Here is a 20,219-nt window from a genome sequence, read left to right as displayed (position 1 = left end):
CAGCAGCAGAGACTAAAAAAAGCAAATATAGTACAGTACTGTGTTAAACGTAAACTATTAAAAAATAAAGGGAAAGGAGCATTTTTCTTCTGCATAGTAAAGTTTCAAAGCTGTATTAAGTCAATGTTCAGTTGTAAACTTTTGAAAGAACCACCATGTTTTGTTCAGCGTTACGAGCAACCTCCATTCCTGAGGTGTTCATAACTCTGAGGTTCTACTTTAAGAGGAAACTGTTCTAAAAAGAGTAATACAGTAAAATATGCTATTACTTCGTCTCTAATGGAACAAGCTACAACCCCACACTGTAAATCCACTGCAGAAAGCCTTTATTCTGCCTAAATGCCTTTGCAAAAGTTATTAAAAAAAAATCAAGAAAAAATGGGAATGACAGATTATATTACTGAGAACTCACAAATGCCAAGTTTTGCATTAAGCACCGTAGAGTACAGTGGCACTGACAGACTCCAGGCTGAAACAGACAAGCTTACTGACAAGGAGTTCGAGGGTTGCCATTGAAAAATATGTATTAGCTCAATATTTGACAAATTACCAGCAGCCAAAGTACTACAATATGCAGGACAAACAGATAGCAATCCTCACATTCCCTCTAACCCAGTTCTGCCACTTCGCTATTATCTCCTAGGTTTTGAGGTCTTTGCTCTGTACTATGTCTATACTAGGTGGGCAGGTACATGTCTGTGAAGTCTCATGCACACAATAGATTTGGACCTAAGTGCCTCTGTGTATAGCTGTACACAGACACACAACTGCTTTCATGAGTGGTGCAGGTGTTCACTGGATTTAGTACTTAAGTCAGATCTTTGCCTGATAATAGAACGAACCCTTTGGGAGAACATGATTCACTGCTAATAAAAAAATTAGCAATTGGGCTTTCGATCAAATTGGCTGAATGGGGTTATAGTTGTCCTGGACTTTTTTTCAGGGTTGTAGTACCCTGGTTGGGCAGTTCCTGGTGCAATTTAAGTAAAAACCAGGGTTTTTTTTAAAGTAGTTTAACTATGGATAGCGCCTAAAGCTAGGCAATACTTATTTCATTATATTATGATAGTATCTTTATTCTTTTTCCATCAGAAATAATTAAATACACAGCTTTATTCAGCTCTACAAGGAACTGATTAAAACTTTCACTATGTTTGACTGGATATTAAGTTTCAGAGCAGCTGCAAAAGGATTCTCCAGGAATTAGTGCCAAGTATAATAAGAACAGATTCTAGAATTATATCAGTGAAAGCATAAATTCTGGGAAGATCTAAGTTATTTCTGTAAGAAGGGGGTATGTTTTATATAGGTTAGCTTTCTTTGCTACAAGTGTTATTGTTGCACTCCCTGGAAACTGGATCTGCAAGCACTTTGATAAGTGAACTGAAAGGTTGTATATTTTCGTTGTGGCTTCTTTAATACAAAACCCGTGTCCTTCACTGAAATTCGATTCTGAAGCTTATTTACTTTACTGATACTCATATATAATAGAGATCCCTCTACCTGACAGCAGTAAAATAGTGGGAGTTGTGCGCAGGGACAAAAGTAGCTTATTCTTTCTATAGCAGCAAAGTCACAGCTATTTCATAAAGACTCAAGCACTAGCCCTCTAGCCCCTACACATAAGATGGCAACTTAAAAAAAGTTTCATAAGCAAATATTGCTCTATTATTATCACTTTAGATTAACAGTGAAAGAATTTTACAAATTCATCTGATCTGTAACTATTTGTGCTCAGTTTCTTTTGCATTTCTCTCTGCTCAGACAATGAAACAAACAGAAGTAATTGACTTCATTTCGCTATCAGGTTCTTAGCACTGCAATGCATTTCAAGCCCTACAATTGAATATTAGACAACTAACTTTTTATGAGAATTGTTTAATTTTTGAAAGCTCTCTATTGATCTTAGGTTTTATAAAACAAAAACAAAAAAACTAAGCACAAGTGTAAGTTTTGGACCAAACACTAAAAGTTGGTTGGGTCACTGGAGGAAAAAGAGAGTTTACAGTTTGTGATGTTGGAAGTGGGATGTAACAACCAAAAGAAAGGGATTAGTCAGGAAGTGGTCGACAGACAATATCGTTGCGTATTTCCTGCTATGTTTTTCTAAAGTTTGATTTGATGGTGTTTTGCAACATGGGTTTGAAATTAGCTCCTAATATTGTATGACAAACCTGTTTAAAAAAAAATGTATACTATAAACTTCAGAACCACCACACAAACTTACCTTGAGGAAAGGAACTAGATATGGTTGTGGCGAAGATTTGAGTTCAACATATAATTTTTTTGTAAATTCTTCTGGTTCAATTTTTGCTTCCTAAAGTGAACAAGAAAAGTTTTTTATATGAAGTTGATCCAACCATAAATAGGAGTAATATCAAATTCTACCTAAAAAGGCAAGACATAGCATCCTGATTCATTGGAATTCCAAGGCACATGGAGTTATTGAATTCCCAAGTGCTTTTATTCATTTGATGTTTTTAAACTTAACTGATGTTATATTATAAATTAAATACTGTATTACAGAATTAATTTCATTTAATCTCTGAACAGTTATATAACAGCAATAACGGCTCAAGCACGCATTACAAGCGGGCAGCAAGTGCTTTCTAAGAGAAATGTTACTTACAAATATGTTGACCCCTCTGAGTACCATCAGTGTTGTGCAAAAATACTGTTTAATATAATTTTGTATTTTCTGTAAAATTAAGGTAATTTATCTATACATGAATCAAGGTGGACTTAACTTCTAAGGTCTTAAAAAGCACAATTCAAAAAGATAATTCAATAATTATATGTAATTCTCCTGTAAAAAACACAGTGTATGAAAGCAGAGTACTTAGAGGCCCCTTATAAAACACAATACAAAAAATAAGCCTTACAATGCTCAGTTATATATTCTGCAGAGGCTAATGGTATCTGAAAGTGGACAGGCCAACTAACCAAATGACAGTTTTAGTATTTAGAGCTTTTTATTCCATTCTGTTGCTTGTTTTGTCTCACTGAGCTTGAGCATAGATAGGGCACTACCAAATTCACGGCCATGAAAAACATCAGACTGTGGAATCTGGTATTTTGTGTGCTTTTACCCTATACTATATAGATATCACTGGGGAGCCCAGCATTGCTCAAATTGGTGGTCCTGACCCAAAAGGGAGTTGTAGGGGGATCCCGAGGTTATTTTATTTTATTTTGGGGGGGGGGGGGGCAGGGAGGGGTCTGCAGTATTGCCACCCTTACTGCCATGCTGCTGCAGGTGGCAGCGTTGCCTTCAGAGCTGGGCAGCCGGAGAGCAGGTGGTTGTTGGCAGATTTAAATAGCTGAAATCATGAAATTTACAATTTCTAAAATCCTATGACTGTGAAATTGACCAAATTGGAGAGTAATTTGGTAGGGCCCTAGGCATAGATCAATGAAACCCAGGCCAGGTGCTGCTACCAAAGGAGGCGTGTAGTCTCTAAAGTGGGACCACAAGAGAAGAGCAAAAATGAGCTACTGAAAATCAAAAAAAGTCACAGAAGAGGAGAGCAGATTAAAGACAATGCAACGGACAGAGTAGAGAACAAGAGGACACAGGAGAGGAGCTATTCATCCACAAGTCAATTGTGAGGAGATGTCTATCAGGGAGAACTCAAGACCAGTTGAGTTCAACCCTCAATCCCACATACTAGAATCATCAGATTACCTTGTGCACTGAATAGGACAAAGCTTCTGTGTAGAAAAAATAGCATGTGATCATCTAATTAAAGCCTGAATCATTCATAGGCACGAAGGGGCTAAATTAAGGTTGCCAGAATTCAAGTTTCCCATGTATTTCTTAGCTTTAGCCTGCTTGACTTGACAACCTAAGTAATGTTTATGAATTTTTAATGCATAATTAGAAAAAACATAAGTAGTGATGGTGGAGGAGAGGGAGAATAAGCTAACTTTGCAAAGTGCTTTCCATATATAATGCCTTAAGTATTAAATATTGATACAAGAAGATTTTGAATAAAAAGAGTCTTACCAATAGATGTTGTACCAGATTCTTGACATTCTGTCCCATTTCTGGGGCTTGAGGTCCACTAGATGCCAGCTTTATTAATGTTGCAAGAAAATTCTTGCATTTCTTCACATTCTCTAGCATTTCCTGGTTGTGGAAGTCAAGGAAAGACTTAGTGCACTGACTTTGAACCTCAGCAGCTTAGAGAAAGTGATATTTTAAATGACTTATTTGCCTTACCGTGGAAGTGGTGGGATGTGCTACTGTTGTGCTCTCTGCTTTGACAGAGATTGCCTTTTGGGAGACAGATTGTGCAGGAGGTCCTGTAACTGGAAGCTTTACAGGTGTTCCAGTACCTGGAGGTTTTACAGCAGTAACTGTCGTAACACTGTTAGTTGCACCTGCTGGCTGAAAAGAGATATGAACACTTGCTTAACTGATACCTTCCCAACCTCACAAACATACCATATACTCCTAAAGTGTAAGTAGTATTTTTCCCTAAGTCACCAAGTCAAACCATATCAGGACATAAAAATGTGCCTCAGACATTATGCCTCAGACATTAAACTTGCAACAATAATCATTAAATGTTATGTGCTTTATGTAACTGCAATTTAATCTTATTTAGCCAAAACAGAGAAGAAAAATACAGCCCTGTTTCTCCAATCAATATTGGAGAAGGTCAGTCTTAGCTTGTAGCTTGTGAGCTCTCCAGAATAAAAACAGGGTAATCAACAATTTTGAATGAGCTGATGCTGCGATTGTCTAAAGCTTACACTACACAGTCTAGGATAGTGTTGGGGCAGCAGATGCCATTCTGAAAGACTGACTAACAAAAACTAAAACAATACAATTGCCAGCTTTTACTTAAGATCCTAGAACTTAACACTTGCTGCTATGTTAAAAACAGAATTCAGCTCACTCATCTACAGTTGGTCTTTGCTCTACAGTGGCACACAGGACTAAAGTAGTAAAAACTCATCTTTCAGTGAAGTAAGCAGGCATGACTGGATACATACCAAGTACAGACCTGTTGAGTAAGGAGGTGCTATATTGGCTCTGTTTTAAGAGGTCACTTTTCAGAATCAGAAAGCACTAACATTTAAATTTATGACAAATGTGATCACTCTTTCAATTCCTCTTCTCATTTCTTTGCTGTGAGTGGGCATGTCTCCAGGCAGTTGCCAACCATCACAAGCTGATCCACCTGATATGGAAGAGGCAAGCAGTTTCAAGAAAGTATGCCAGCTTAGCTTCCTGCTGCTGGCACACTTTAGCAGCTCTCTGCAGGATCTTTGCCACCACTGTCTCTTCCAAAGATGCAGCTCAACAGATCTATGGCCATAGGGAGGCCAACTGTGCAAGAGAATCCCAGAAACAGATGGATGGGAAGAGGACTGATAGGAACAGAGTACAGAACTGTCAAGTTGCAATGTTTTGGGTTTAAAAAAAAGTTGCTTTGGAGCTACTCTCTTGTGAGTTCTGATATATTTATAGGTCAAGACAAGATCAGTGTTCTATAAGTTGGAGAGGGGGTCAGGAAGTCTACTTTCCCATTCCCCAGAAAAACTGATATATTGGAATAAAATTCTACCACCTGCCTCTCAATCTTCTCCACTACTCTGACACGATGTTTGTTCTTAGTCCAAGTAATGGAGAAATTCACATAAATGATAGATCTTGTATTAGTAGCATCTATCCTGCATATTTGGAAAAGATTTGTATGGGGAGCAGTTGCTGTCTTGAAATGACAGTACCCCAGCATGATGCTAATTAGAGAGTCAACTTTGTGATCCCCTCTGGGGAGAATGAGACAAACAGCCTGCACAATCTGAAATGGGGAGGGGTGCACAGGATTTGAGGTTTTTAAGAAAAAAAGAGCTGAAACAAAGAATAAGAACAATACCGCTGTAGACTGGACGGAATATTGAGTTGGTAATATTTATTGCAGAATATGTTGTGCCAATAGTTTTACACACTATTGACTACAGTAGTTTTAGTACAGGAAAAAGCTAAATTAAACTAGCTTAGCATTGTATCTCTCCATATTAACCTTTTTTTGCTGCTGGCCCCATGTTTGTTTGTTTTTCAACATTTTCTGACTATGGTCTTCTGATGCTCGATACCAGTGCTAGCAAGGTGATTTTTTTGGGTTGGCTAGTTGATACGACATAGCTACGGAACAAGCTTCTTGGGCTCCATTCTTTCCTTTCTCAAAAACAGTTCAAGACAAGCTTAGATGCTCCACTGGCTGCTCCATGGCCAGGAGCGGCAGGGGAGAAGTGGTCCTGTGGTGGCAGGACCCCTCTATACTACACTCATTTATTCAGGATTTCTGAGAGAGAGCAAATCATCCTGCCCTCTTTAGCACAGTGGTGTTTAGACTTTGGTCCTTTAAAAAACTGGAAGTCTATAAGGCTGCTTCTGTATAAGACAAAGCACCTATCATTCTTCAGACAGTGATCTTTCTTGTCTAGTCAGACTCACAGGATGACCAGGAGGTTTTTTTTTGGCGGGGGGGGGGGGGGGGGGGGGTTAAAACAAATACCGCTAGGCATCCCTTTGTAAAAGACCACTATGTGTTCTTTGTTAGGTATTTCTTATAAAAAATGTAAAACTAACTGGCCAAACAGGCTGACAACACAAACTGAAGAGAAGAGAGATGCAAACTGCAAAAGGATGGCAGAATTAAAACTGTGTGTGTAACAAAGGGAGATTTGTTATCAAATATAAAGCCACAGAATTAAATACAGGGCTGGAGGATTGGGCTGCAAGGACTAAAATGAGCAGCATCACCCATAAGATTAAACAGATTTATCTTCACCTCATCTCCCTACTAGCCTAGTATTTTCCTACATCCAGAAGTGGTGTAGGATCTGGAATGGATAGGTCCATGAGAGGACCTCTGCCTAAAGACATCACCAGCATCTGAGAAGGTTTACAAACACCTGTAATTAGACCAAACTGAAGAACAAACAGCAATGCATAACACCCATATCTGTTCTTGATGGATGCAAGATTTACATTCTTCCCTATGCATATAAATAAAATAGGAAATTTAAAAATGAAGTGACTGCCATATTTCTCTCCTCACCCCCTTTGCTTCCTCCTCATTGCAGGGGGTGAAGACTGTCCCCCTTACCCTCTCTTTATGATGTCATAAGCTGATCTGTTGCCAATATATGTGGGCATCTGAAGACAGCAGGAGGACAGCTTTAGAAGTCGGCTTGTTAATTACTGCTGTAGGCTAGGAAGCCCCTTTCCTAATGACCAGCCAAGTCAAGAACTCTCAGCCAGTGAGTGACCTGACAGCCCAAGTCCCTTCATGCTGTCTTTTCATGATGGGAAAGAGGACATGGTGGCAAAGAAGCCAGGGTGGGGAAGTTGGCCTGGGGGAAGTCTGACATGTTAACCAAGAAGAAAGGAGTAGAGAGTATTTTAGTACAGAAAGGATTAGTTTGCTATTATTATACAGTGTTTATCCAGTATTTTGCTCCCTAAGAACAGATAGGTAGCCCTGTCCAGAAAGCTAGACAAAGGATTCTTTTAAAAAAGAAAGCATGCCCAGAGACAATACTGCTGTGGATAGTGAAACACTACACTGAGACAGCTGTCTCTATCCCAATATCCAGATAGAATTTTTATATTTAAAAAAATATAGCTATGGAATTTAAAGTCAGATTGTACATACAAGCAACTGCCAATCTGTATACAATCATATGGTGTTATTGTAGCCACGTTGGTCCCAGGATATTAGAGACACAAGGTGGGTGAGGGAATATCTTATTGGATGAACTGCTGTTGATAAGGGACACAAGCTTTCGAGCTTACACAAAGCTCACTGATATTATCTTGTCTCTCTAATCTAGATGCTTGGCTCTTCTGAACTGTTTGGGCAACCCCGTAAAATTATAAATTTTAAACATACAATCTTCATTTCTATCTTAAAAACATTAAAGAACTCAACGCCAGCTTTAAAAAAAAGCTAAAGACATACCTGTACTATAGCAGGTCTTTGATCAGTAGATACAACTGAATTTGTTGCTTGAGTTACTGTTTTCACAGGAGTTGCTACTACTTTTTTTAGTAAGTGGGTGCCAGTGTTCTTTAAAATAAAAAGATAGACTATTTAAGATACAGGAGGCATAGAACAGTAGTTAGGCTAATTAACAGTATTACAAACATTTACCTAAACTAGTACTTACTCTTGCCCAATGCAAAACATTGTTAAGAAGGCATTAATTTAACCCAACAATTTAAAAATGAATTTGGGAAGGAGTGTGCAGATGTAAATAAACCTACTTAACTACTAATGTTATAACAAGGTAAGCAGATACAGTACAGTAAACAAAATAGTTTGGGCATGTTTGCTGATTAGTACAGAAGTAGTCAAACAGTGACCATGTCATGAAGAGAATCACTCAGGTTACTCGTCGTTTTGGTATGTCCAGATGTGTGTGGTTCATATATTAAGGCTAAAATTCTACGTATTTTCAGATATACATAGAATCACAGAAAAGTAGGGCTGGGAGGAGCCACTAGTCCAGTCCCATGTGCTGAGGCAGGATGAAGTATATCTAGACCATCGGCGAGAGCAGTTTGTCTAACCTGTTCCTAAAAACCTCCAGCGACATGAGTGCAACACCCTCCCTTGGAAGCTTATACCAGTGCTTAATTATCCTTATAGTTAAAAAGTTTTTCCTAATATCTAACCTAAACCTTCCTTGCTGCAGATTAAACCCATTACTTCTTGACCCACCTTCAACGGACATGGAGAACAACTGACCACAGTCCTCTTTATAACAGCCTTATCAGATCCTCTCTGTCTTCTTAAAACTAAAGATGCCCAATTTTTGAAACCTTTCCTCATAGGTCAGGTTTTCTACACCCTCTTTCATTGTTGTTGCTCTCCTCTAGACTCTCTCCAGTTTGTCCACATTTTTCCTGAAGTGTAGCACCCAAAGCTGTACACAATACTCCAGCTGAAGCATCACTAGTGTCAGAGTGGGACAGTTACCTCCCATGTCTTACATGACACTACTGTTGACACAGCCCAAAATATCAGCTTTTCACAATTGCATCATGTTGGTTCATATATGCAATTTGTGATCCACTATAACTCCCAGACTTTTTTAGCAGTACTACCACCTGCTAGCTATTTCCCCATTTTGTAGTTGTGCATTTGATTTTTCCTTCCTAAATGTAGTCCTTTTCACTTGTCTTTATTGGATTTCATCCTGTGGTCTCAGACCAGTACTCCAGTTTGTCAAGGTCATTTTGAATTCTAATCCCATCCTCCACAGTGCTTGCAACCCCTCCTAGTTAGATGTCATCTGCAAATTTCATAAGCACATTTTCCACTACATCATTCAAGTCATTAAAGAAAATATTGATTAGTACCTGACACAGAAGAGACCCTACTCCGTACATCCCCCCACTTTGACAGCAAATCATTGATAGCTACTCTGAGTATATGGTCTTTCAACCAGCTGTGCACACACCATATAGTAATTTCATCTAGTCCACACTTCCCTAGGTTGCGTAGGAGAATGTCATGTGGGACTGTGTCAAATACCTACCTAAAATCAAGATATACCACATCCACAGCTTCCCCCCTTAACCACTAAACTAATAACTAATAGCTCCATCCAAGGAGGATGCCTAAAGATAGGCCTCCAAGTTCAGAACTTTTGAAATTCAGGGCACTTACCTAGGTGCTTAAATATGGATTTTAAGTCTTAGAAAAACTGAGTTATCAACGGATCAAATGGTTGTTTTTTCGAACCACACACAAACCTTTTATCATTTACTTTTTTTATTTTATTCATTTTATATAGCGAATGGTGCGTCTTCTCCAATTTGAAGGCACTGCCACAATAACTTAGCTGCAAACACTGCAGGGGAATGTTAAAACCAAAATATAACTACTTAGCACATATATAGTGCTTTCAGAAGCAAGTGCTACACAAACATTAAAAGTGTTTCTTTTTTTTTTAATTCCAGGGTTGGGTTTTTGTTGTTCTTTGTTTTGAAGACATACAAAGTGTGCCGAGAAGACCCAGCAATGCCCCTCTATTTGTATTGTGGTAACACCTTCAGGCGCCATTGTGCTAGGCACCCTACAGATACAACAAGAAGATGGCCCTCTGCCAGAGAGAGTTTACAAGCTAAATAGGAGGAACAAGCAGCAGATCAGGGAGGAGCATATAAACTAGTAACTGCACAACTAGTAATTTCAGAACAGTTTTGTTTTCAAAATCAGCATTTGAGCCAATTACAGGGGCCACTACACTGGTTAAAAGGGACCATGTGTCAGAACAGCAAGACTGAAATCCACAGTTAGAGATTTGCTAGCTATGCTATAAAAATAATTACCTTAGGAAGTTTTACAGGATTTCATTGGAAGGGTTTTCAAGTTCAATACTAATTTAAGTAATGTGTCTATTGAAAGGAAAAGGAAGCCAATACCAATGCTAGTTTAGTTACAATTAAGCATCAAAGTGTTTTAAAATTTTGTTATAACAGTCTTCTCTCATCAGGTGAGCTACGCAATCCAGAGCAAAGTAGCAGAGTATGTTTTAAATAGGCTTTGCACAATCAGATTTTTATTTTTAATTTCAACAGAATTGATATTTTTAAATTTTTTCATTAATCAATTTAAATGTTAACAGCTGTACGAAATTATGGGGTAGATGAATCAGACAATAAGGGGTCAGGAATTTTATTTAATGACAGATTACAAAATAGAAAGCTTTATAAACTGTTAAGACAGTCATCACCAGGTCAAAAATATACAAAATAAATATTCTTAACTCAAACTAAAATTTGAGCAGCATTTTTTTTTACTTTGCCTATCTGTAAATTCTGATGATTATTGATGGAAATATTTTAGTCAGTTTGTGCATCTATGGTGAAACTGACATTTACCGATAAAAATCTAAACTGGCCAAACCTAGCTTTTAAAAGTATGAAAGCAAAATACACAGTGACATTCATTCTAATGAAAAACAGACTTTCAAACAACGTTTAATGAATCTTCTACAAGGTTTGCAAATACTAAGTTACAAATACATCACATTAAGTAACATAATATTGTACAGCTATTGCAAAATCAAGCTGCTTGAAGAAGTTTTTACCTGTACAGTACATATTCTGACTGAAGGTGTGCTGGTAGGTATTGATGGTCTTGCACCTGTGTTATTTTGTGTCTGGCTCTGTGCTCGAGCTATTGCTTGTTGAGATACTAACATTAGTTGACCATTGTTACTTCTGATGAGAACTGTACCTGTTGGCAAGAAAAAGGAACAGACTGTTAAGAGGAATTACTGCACTGAAGAGTACCTAAGGAATTTTTAAAAGTTATATTACATGCAAAGAACTGAGGTAATGTGATATCAATATCCCCACAATGTGACAAGAGTGAGAAAATGCAAGGGCTAAGGTTCGAAGAGCAGTCTTGTCTTGACTGTCTTGCACTTTATTTATGCTTCATGACAGCAAAATTATTTAACTATTACAGTCACAGACAGCAACATTAAACAAATAGCAATACTGAGCCACACGTTTAATACACCACATATTACATTTTGATTTTAATTATACACAATTGTATTTTGCTTTTCCAATTATATTTGTTTTTGTTTGCTTGGGTTTTTTTTCTTTTCTTTTTTTAAAGAAATATGAAGAAAATCCAGAGCAGATTGGTTGGCAGCACTTGCTTGTGCAACTATCTGACGGAGAGTTTAAGGAGATCTTCTAGATTTGTTTGCACTTAATTCCCTGAACCAACGAGTGTACCCTTAAACACAGATGAACATAACTGTGCACTTACAGTTTAGAGGAAGCTTGCAATGGAAACTGAAATAGGTAGGCAGACTAATATTTATTAAAAAGCAATTGTCGCTCCCAGTAAGAGCCAGCCATTGGCTGAAGACCTCTTCAAAATAGGTTTAAAATTTTTTAAACCGAAACAAGAGACTTTATTTAGACATTCAGGATAAAGACATCCTGCTTTCTTTGCCCCTTTCCTGCGTTTGAAAGGTCTTTTTTCCTATACGTTTCTTTCACTGTAGCAACTCCCAATATCCAAAACCTTTTCTTAAAAAGCATGTTAAAATTTTACTCAAGGTATCTTTAATAACCAAGCTTTTCCAGAGCTTTCCATAGCAGTGAAAGATCAGTAAGCATATGAAATAATTCAACCAAGCATTCTGCAAGTCTACATTAGTTACATAATACAGACCAGAATTGCTCAACATGATACTTTTTGCTTGAGGTACTTCACGCTCTTTAGCTTCTGTACTTTTAAACAAGATTGTAGTTCAAGTTTGCTACTCGATAGTTGGATTTCTCTAGCACCTATCCCATGCTCAAGGCATCTCACATAATTTAATACATTGAACGGTTTTAAAAGTTATCCAATCCAATATCAGTTCTCAGGATGTGCAAACCACGAAACAAACCCACTCAAGGTCTGACAGCTATTGCACAAACAAGGAGGAAGTTACACAACAACCAGGAGGTGTAATTTGCAACACACGTAGATGTGTGTTAGTGCCTCAATACAGCAGTGTGGCTGCGACAACTTGGATGGTGACTGAGATTAGCCACCCAAGTACAATCCTGCCAGACCCCCACATATGTACTCAGGAGGTATAATTCCCAGCATGGATAGACGTACGTATGCTAGCTCTTCTTGAGCTAGCACCTGAAAATAAGTGTGCCTGCTGCGTCTCAAGCTAGCCACCTAGCTGCTTTGCAGACATACCCATAATGAGGTATGGTTTGCAATACTAACAGACTAGTTATCTTTTAGCAGACTGGAGCCGGTTGGTCTCAAGACCCTACTCCTACAAACACTTACGCACATGCCTAACATCACTTACATGACCAGTCCCATTGACTTCAATTGGACTACTCACATGAGTAACGTTAAGCAAATGCATACGTGTTTGCAGAACTGGGGCCCCAGTGTGGTGTTCACTAATGATGTAATAGGCATTAGTTACGTTATTTATACACAAGTTTCCATGAGAAGGAAAAACATCTGATAAGCAGTCAATTACAGTAAATCATTCTGCTGGTATTGAAGATGTCCAAGTAAATAGAGAAAATTCACTGTTGCTGCATATATTCACTTTGGTATATTGACATTTGGAAGACATTAAAGGGACACTGTCAGATCAGTTTTGGCCCACTCCTAAAACTCCATATTACAAAATCTAAAGAAATTTTGAGATGGATTTTTGTTGTTGTTCTAACATTCTTTTAACATTCCAGAGGAAACAAGGCCTTTGGTTTCTTTAAACAAAAGATTTGCCTATCATGTCTGCAACCTTAACTTTGGGCTTGTCTTCACTACTGGGGTAAGTTGACCTAAGTTACACTACTCCAGCTGCATGAATCATGTAGCTGGAGTCTACATAGCTTAGGTGAACTTACCCCAGTGTCTTCACTGCACTGAGTCGACGAGAGAGACACTCCAGTCAACTTCCCTTACCCTTCTCCAAGAGCTGGAGTAATGGAGTCGACTGGAGAGTGCTCTGCCATTGATTTATCAGGTCTTCACTAGATACCTGTTGCATCGACTGCGGCAGCATTGATCTCCCCGTAGCGGAGACCAGCCCTTTGTGCAATGCCGGAAGAGGATGAGAAGTGACAGACTATGCCTACAATAGCACTTTTGTCAGTACAAATTATGACGCTCCAAGGGATGTTTTTTCACACCCAAGTGACATAAGTTACACTGACAGAAGGGCCAGTGTGCACAGTGCTGTCAGCAGGAAACGTTCTCCCGCCAACATAGCTACCACTGCTCATGGAGGTGGTTTTATTACGCTGATGGGAGCTCTCTCCAGTCAGCATAGAGCCACTATATGAGCCATCTTACATCAGCACAGCTGTATTGGTACAGCTGTGCCACTATAAGATTGCTAGTGTGGACACTGCCTTAGTCTCATACGCTTCTCTCAGGATGGACAGCTAAAGATAAATACCAGTCAAAATCTTAGTGTTTAAGTTTAATAAATTTGGGTATTCTGTCACATAAGTAAATGAACTTTTAAAACGTGCTCTTTAATCCAACTCATGTAAATTGCCAGAAATAACTTAACTCAGTTTATTACAGATTTTTGTCAATACTTTTAGCAGGTTTTAATATAATCAGGACTTAAACTCAAACACAATGTCTGGAAAAGTTCACTCTCACCAAGTTACCTAAATTCACCACTGAGCTGTCTAGTTCAACTTGGCTTAAATGACAGCAATTCCCACCAAAAGTGCACAACCAAAGTAAGTTCTTAAAGTGCAGTCCATAAACAGATCTTTCTTTGAAATGCAAAGCTTGCAAAAGCCATTATATATTGGATCATGACATGATACTGGGGAACTTTTAACCATCTGTGAGGAAGATTAAAATATTAAATGCCTTTCTATACAGTAAAAGCTAAGGTCTCGTCTACATGGGGCACTCAGGAAAGTAAAGATGAATTAACTAAAGGTCTTAAGTGCTTTAGTTAAAGTACCTTGAGAGCATCTACACGGGGATTTTTTTCAGAAGTAAATTGGCCTTAGCACACTATCATTTAATCCAAGAATCTGCACAGGGGTTTAAATGCACTTAACTTCACACTTTTAGGCCATGTCTACACTAGCAAGCTTACAGCAGCACAGCTGTACCGATACAGCTGCGCCTCTAAGATCGCTCATGTAGCCCCTCTATGCCAATGAGAGAGAGCTCTCCCATCGACATAATAAAACCACCTAAATGAGCAGCAGAAGCTAGGATGGCAGGAGAACATCTCCTGCCGACACAGCACTGTGCACATGAGCACTTATGCCAACAAAACTTATGGTGCTCACGGGGGTGTTTTTTACCCACCTTCCTGAGCACCATAAGTTTTGCTGACACATGTGGAAGTGTAAACATGGCTTTAGTTTTAACTTTCCTGAAGTTTGTCTACACCACAGATGCTACGGCAAACACAGGTGTGCTGCTTTAATGCCCTAGTGTAGAAGCTTTCGTATCAATAGAAAGGGTTTTTCCATTGATGTGATTAGTTCACCTCACTATGAAGCAGTTGCTAGGTCGATAGAACCATTATTCTGTGAGCCTGTCTCTACACATGGGCTTGGGTGAACCTACCACCCACAGTACTCAGGCATGAAATTTTTCACAGGCCCTAGTGACATAGCTAGGTCAATCTAATTTTTAAGTACAGAACAGGCCTGAGTGTCACTGTGTAGCCTTAGTTATCACATTTACACTTGTGTTGTCAAAGAAAATAGTCACTCTGAATATTATTTTGAATACTACTTAAACAAAATGATTTCTTTAAAAACACTTTTCCTCACCACAAGAGCCTAAGACCCAATGCTTAGAAAATGAAAAAATAGTCTGCTACAAAATAAATCATTCAGAGTTCCTCCAGTGAAGTGTGAATTTGACCCAACTGTCCTAATAAAACAGGAATTACTACAGCTGAACTTTCAAAGCAAGAGCATTTAAATTTATTCCAGTAGGAAAGCTTCATTTTTGTTAGTTAAAAGTTCGTTGCCAACTCTGTTAATATTCACTTTTCAAAACCTGATTGAAATACGGAAGAAGGCAAAGATTTTTAAAAAGACGTTCAGACCTCAGACCAATAAGTGAACATGTCTAGACATAATAGCAAATACACTTATATTTTAAAGCATTCAAGTCACTACCTTCCTCCTTCACTTACATAACATTACCAAGATTTGGACTTTGCACATTTCTTGTGATATGCGCCCACAATAGAGTGTGGAACATTTCTGAGTAAAATAGAACTGATTTCCATTGACTAGTGAAGACGACATATGAGAAAACAGCTAAACGTTTACCTTGATTGAAAAAGTGAGTGGGGAAGGAGAAACGTGGGATGGAATTTTCAGAGATGCCTAAGAAAGTGAGGGGCTCAAATACAAATGAAAGTTAGTAGGCTGTAAACACTCAAATGAGTAAGGAATCACTTAAGGCATTACAAACAGGGTATTAATATGATTGAACTTTATCAAAAACAAAGATAGGACAATTTACCCGATACATAGCCCACAAATACTGAGGCCTCTTCTGCTATAAAAAAAGTCAAAAATAAGTGAAAGCCCTGATCACTTATACTGTTTAGAACTATACTGGATAAAGCAGGACATGCTAAGATATCTTAAAAGGGAAAGGAAATTAACTCAAAAGCTGCAAATTACATCTGAAAGAGACCTAACCTTTATATGACTTGAGTAAAAGTTTTGAAGCTGTGGGGCTGTATGGTTTCCTACACAACACAGATTAAGGTTTATATTTTGTCTTTAAGGACACTGCTGGCTAAGTAAAATACATTCGTCTACTCCCACTATGACCTAACTTTGGGGAAGGAGTTCTCAATTACTCCCCTCCCAGATAGCCTTTTAGGGGTCCTCCCCACTTGTGTATAGCTCCTGTGTTTGCATCTGCTACTGCTTAGTTTTACTCTGCTGCTTAGGAAAACTAACAGTTTCCCTACAACCCAGCTGTGAAATGGACCTGTCTTGTTCATTTCACTAGCAGCAGTGGCCAGATGATGAGGAGAGACTGGGATGTAACCAGCATTAGGCCTGGTCTACACTGGGGATCAGCCCCAACTACAGCCATTAGTTTAGCTGCCCTAATGTAGCTGCCTAGCATAGGCTAGCAAAACTGCTATAGACAGTGAGGTGCATCCATGCAGTTTACCAGTTTCAAGTAGGGGTAAAATGCACTGATGAACACTGTTGCTTATATTAGCTTTGACTGTCTACACTAGGGTTCTGCACCCAAGATGGCCACTGAATGACTGACTATCTGGCAAAGGCAGAGACAAGATGAGGGGGTGGATAAGGGAGGTCCTCAAGGTAGGATGCAGCAAGTCAACCAAGCTAATTTTATACTTTAGAACACCTCGCAGTAATGGATGTACGTTAAGGATTAACGACGTCTCCAGCGCAGATCCTCTTTTTAGGCACATACTAAGTGCTAAAGTTGCTAATGTTTGGACAGCAAGATAGGTTTCATGTACTGCCTTATCACACTGGTGTCTCTCCTGGCCTTGGACTCTGGACGTTCAGATTAAAAAAACATAGTAAAAATAGGAGTGCTATGTTCACAGTGCAATGTAAGCCCAGGGTTTGAATTGAGGCTCAAACCTAATCACCCTTCCATCTACACACACAAATTGTGCTAATCCTGGGCTTGGACCCAGGACCCCAGGACCCCATAGTTTGGAGGGTCCAAGCATGAGACAAGCCAGGACCCAGGGTCCAAGCCCTATTGTTTTGCAGTGTAGTCACAGCCTCACTGAACTTGTGCTCTGGTATCTACCAAAAGTATTCCACAATCCCATGAGATGACTTTCTTGGTCCTCTGGACAGACAAGTTTGGTGGGCGGTCAAACTTTCTCACATTGCACCATGAACAAAGGACTGGAGTAGCCACCTTTTGGGAAAGCACTAGGAAGTCTGGGATATGGGTGGTTACACTCGGGCCCCAGGTTGGGACCCAAAATTCAACAATTCCTAGCCTGGGGTTACAAATGAGTATAAATGCTCAAGCCCTCTAGATTAACAATGCTCTGCTAATCCGAGTTCTACTAACCCAGGATTTACATTGCAGGGTAGACATACCTGAATTGCACATGGCCAGGAGGTTGAATTTCTTGTTTGGAATAATCCTTCTCTGACCTTAAAACGAGATAACTAGTGAGACTGTCATCCAATGTACTCTACTTGGCACTTCATCTGAAGTCCATGGAGAATTAAGCTGATGCTAAATGGCAGCTGCCATTTAGTTAATTGGAAAAATAATTATATCAGATGCCCCACAGTCTGCACTGACTAACCTTTACTTATGGAGGTTCAATTAGTGATATGGTTTTGCACAGGTGCCATCATTCATTTGTTCCAGGGGGTGCTCAGCCCCAGGCCCCCGCCCCACTCCATCCCATCTCCAACCCGCCTTTCTGCCCCACTCCTGACCCCATCCCTTCCCACCCTCTCCCCCCAAGCATGCCCTGCCCTTCCCATCCCCTCCCCCAAGCATGCCCTGCCCCACTCCTCCCCCTCCCTCTCAGCACCTCCTGCATGCTGCAAAACAGCTGATTGCAGTGGGTGGGAGGTGCTGGGAAGGAGGTGGAGGAGTTGATTGTTGGAGCCACTGGCGGGCAGGAGGTGCTCTGGGGGGAGCTCGGCACCCACTAATTCCCCCCCCCCCCATCTGTGCTCCAGCCCTGGAGCACCCACAGAGTTTGTGCCTATGTGATTTTGACATCTGACACCTAAATGATGTGGATCCTGACTACCTTATCGCGATATCATGACAACAGACTAAATAACACAGTGCTCTCCATCTCAGCCTCATTAATCTCCCTGGGGATAGGCAATTTCATTCTCTTCACCAGGTCTTCAAATTTTCACACTTACATCGTCCAAACACGGTGTAACAGTGATGACCTTAGTATGCAAGACCTTGGCCTGAATTAATGCTTGCTCAAGTGGTTCATCTCTATTTACTTATAAAGTCCTTTCTAAGGGCTCGTCTACAAGGGGACTGTTGTGAATATTAGGCCTAAAAAATACACCCCTATTGAAAGCTCAAATGTAAAAAGTGAGCAAGAGTTCATAAAATGTTACAATAACCTACAATTCTTCTCTGCTTGGAATTTAATCATGAAAAACAGGTTGAGTACACTTTCAGTAAAGGAATATTACGAACAAGTGTAAGAGAACTAGACAAAGAAGCTGGATTAGTTCAAACAAAAAGGACCTGCTGATCTGAGTCAGTTACTGTTGAAATTGTGCTTGGTTAAAACAGAAGATGTGGCACCAGACGCTTAATAGTCCAAAATTGGTGTGATGGATATTACGTCTAATTTGTGGACAAAACACTGAGGGGGATGAACTATGCTGCCCATTTCCACACACACCCCTTTAGTGATTTCTTAGAGAGACTTTGGGAAAATTGTCTCCTCTCTTATTTCCTCCCCTACCACCCCCCGTCCTACCTTGCATCCCAGCTTGTCTCATCTCATCTTCCCTGACCCCAAGCTGGGAGGAGGAGACCAGATGGAGACAGTCTCCCAGGAGGAAGGCCAGCCAGCTGGCCTTGCTCTTGTTTAAGAAACTGTCACCTCTGAGAGCTGAATATCATCGTGACACCCTGTGTCCTCAGCCGTGGAGATACTTAATTGCTAGCATTGCAGACGCACGCAAGATCCTGTTTTCCCTGCCTTCCATGTTGTTACTTTCTTCCCCGCTATTTTACTTCCAATCCTCTTGGCTTTTCTTCAAACCCTAAAATCAGTTGCATTGCATCAGCATAGTGAGATGAGATGACCACAACCCTGCCCGCTCTAATAAGAAAAGACCCAATCAGATGTCCCTGACTGGAAAAGTGACCCAAGGTTCCAAGCAACAGGTGCCATGGTCAGTCTGCCAGCCAAAGCATCCATTTGTGACCAGCCTGCCATCCAGCATTCCAAAGACATCAATAAAAGCCGTATTTCCTCCACCTTGTCTGTTAGAAACAGGAGAAATGAATACTCTTTGTGCATCAGGAGTGAAAGTAAAATTAACCCTTTCCTTTTCATTGAGAGGTTGATGTGAAAATAAGAGACACTAATATTTTGCTCCCAAAAAGAGATAGTCTTCAAAGGTTTCGATTTAGGTTTGTTTTGCATAATCACTCAACCATAGTTTCAGTAAAATGGCTTGTTTTAATTTCGTATTCTTGTGTTTAGTCAATAAACTTTCAACTTTAGAATGAATGGATTTTAGTATTTGCCAAATAACTGGGTAAAACCAAGGGCTCTGTTTAAAATAATCTCCAAACCTATATCACTGTTCAATGTTCAGAGTTTATAAACAGCTCTAATTTTTATTAATTAGCTCAAATTAAGCCACCAGTCAATGCTCTATATACGGGCTTGTCTAGATGGGGAAAGTGACCAGAATAAGCTATTTCACCACAGCTCCCTATTTGGCATTCAGTGCAAATAAGAACACTTCATTATGGAACAATTTTCCCATGAAGAAAAGCCCTTAGGCTTTGTCTAGACTAGGATTTAAAAGCGTAATGTTAGATTAGATTGAGCGAGGTGACTCAGTTAGCATCTTCAAAAATCCTGGTCAAGACAAAGCAGTTGTGTAGTAGCATATGGGCTTCCTTAGGGCTTGTCTACACTGGCAATTTACAGCACTGCAACTTTCTCGC

General features: G+C 39.6%; 1 protein-coding gene across 2 annotated transcripts in view; it reads right to left on the bottom strand.

Annotated features, from left to right (window-relative positions):
- TAF4B (TATA-box binding protein associated factor 4b) overlaps positions 1–20,219 on the bottom strand; it is a 114,818-nt gene that overhangs the window by 78,966 nt on the left and 15,633 nt on the right. For both annotated transcript variants that reach the window (XM_039528067.1, XM_039528066.1), the window contains exons 2-6: positions 11,119–11,267; positions 7,980–8,087; positions 4,223–4,390; positions 4,007–4,129; positions 2,228–2,317 (exon numbers count right to left, since the gene is read on the bottom strand). In XM_039528067.1, coding sequence (XP_039384001.1) covers positions 2,228–2,317; positions 4,007–4,129; positions 4,223–4,390; positions 7,980–8,087; positions 11,119–11,267 — 638 coding nt within the window. The remainder of the gene's footprint in view (positions 1–2,227; positions 2,318–4,006; positions 4,130–4,222; positions 4,391–7,979; positions 8,088–11,118; positions 11,268–20,219) is intronic.

The sequence above is a fragment of the Mauremys reevesii genome, linkage group 2, assembly GCF_016161935.1.
Source record: "Mauremys reevesii isolate NIE-2019 linkage group 2, ASM1616193v1, whole genome shotgun sequence".
NCBI lineage: Eukaryota > Metazoa > Chordata > Testudines > Geoemydidae > Mauremys > Mauremys reevesii.
Note: the sequence above shows the minus strand (reverse complement) of the source record. Positions and strands in the feature narration are given on the sequence as shown.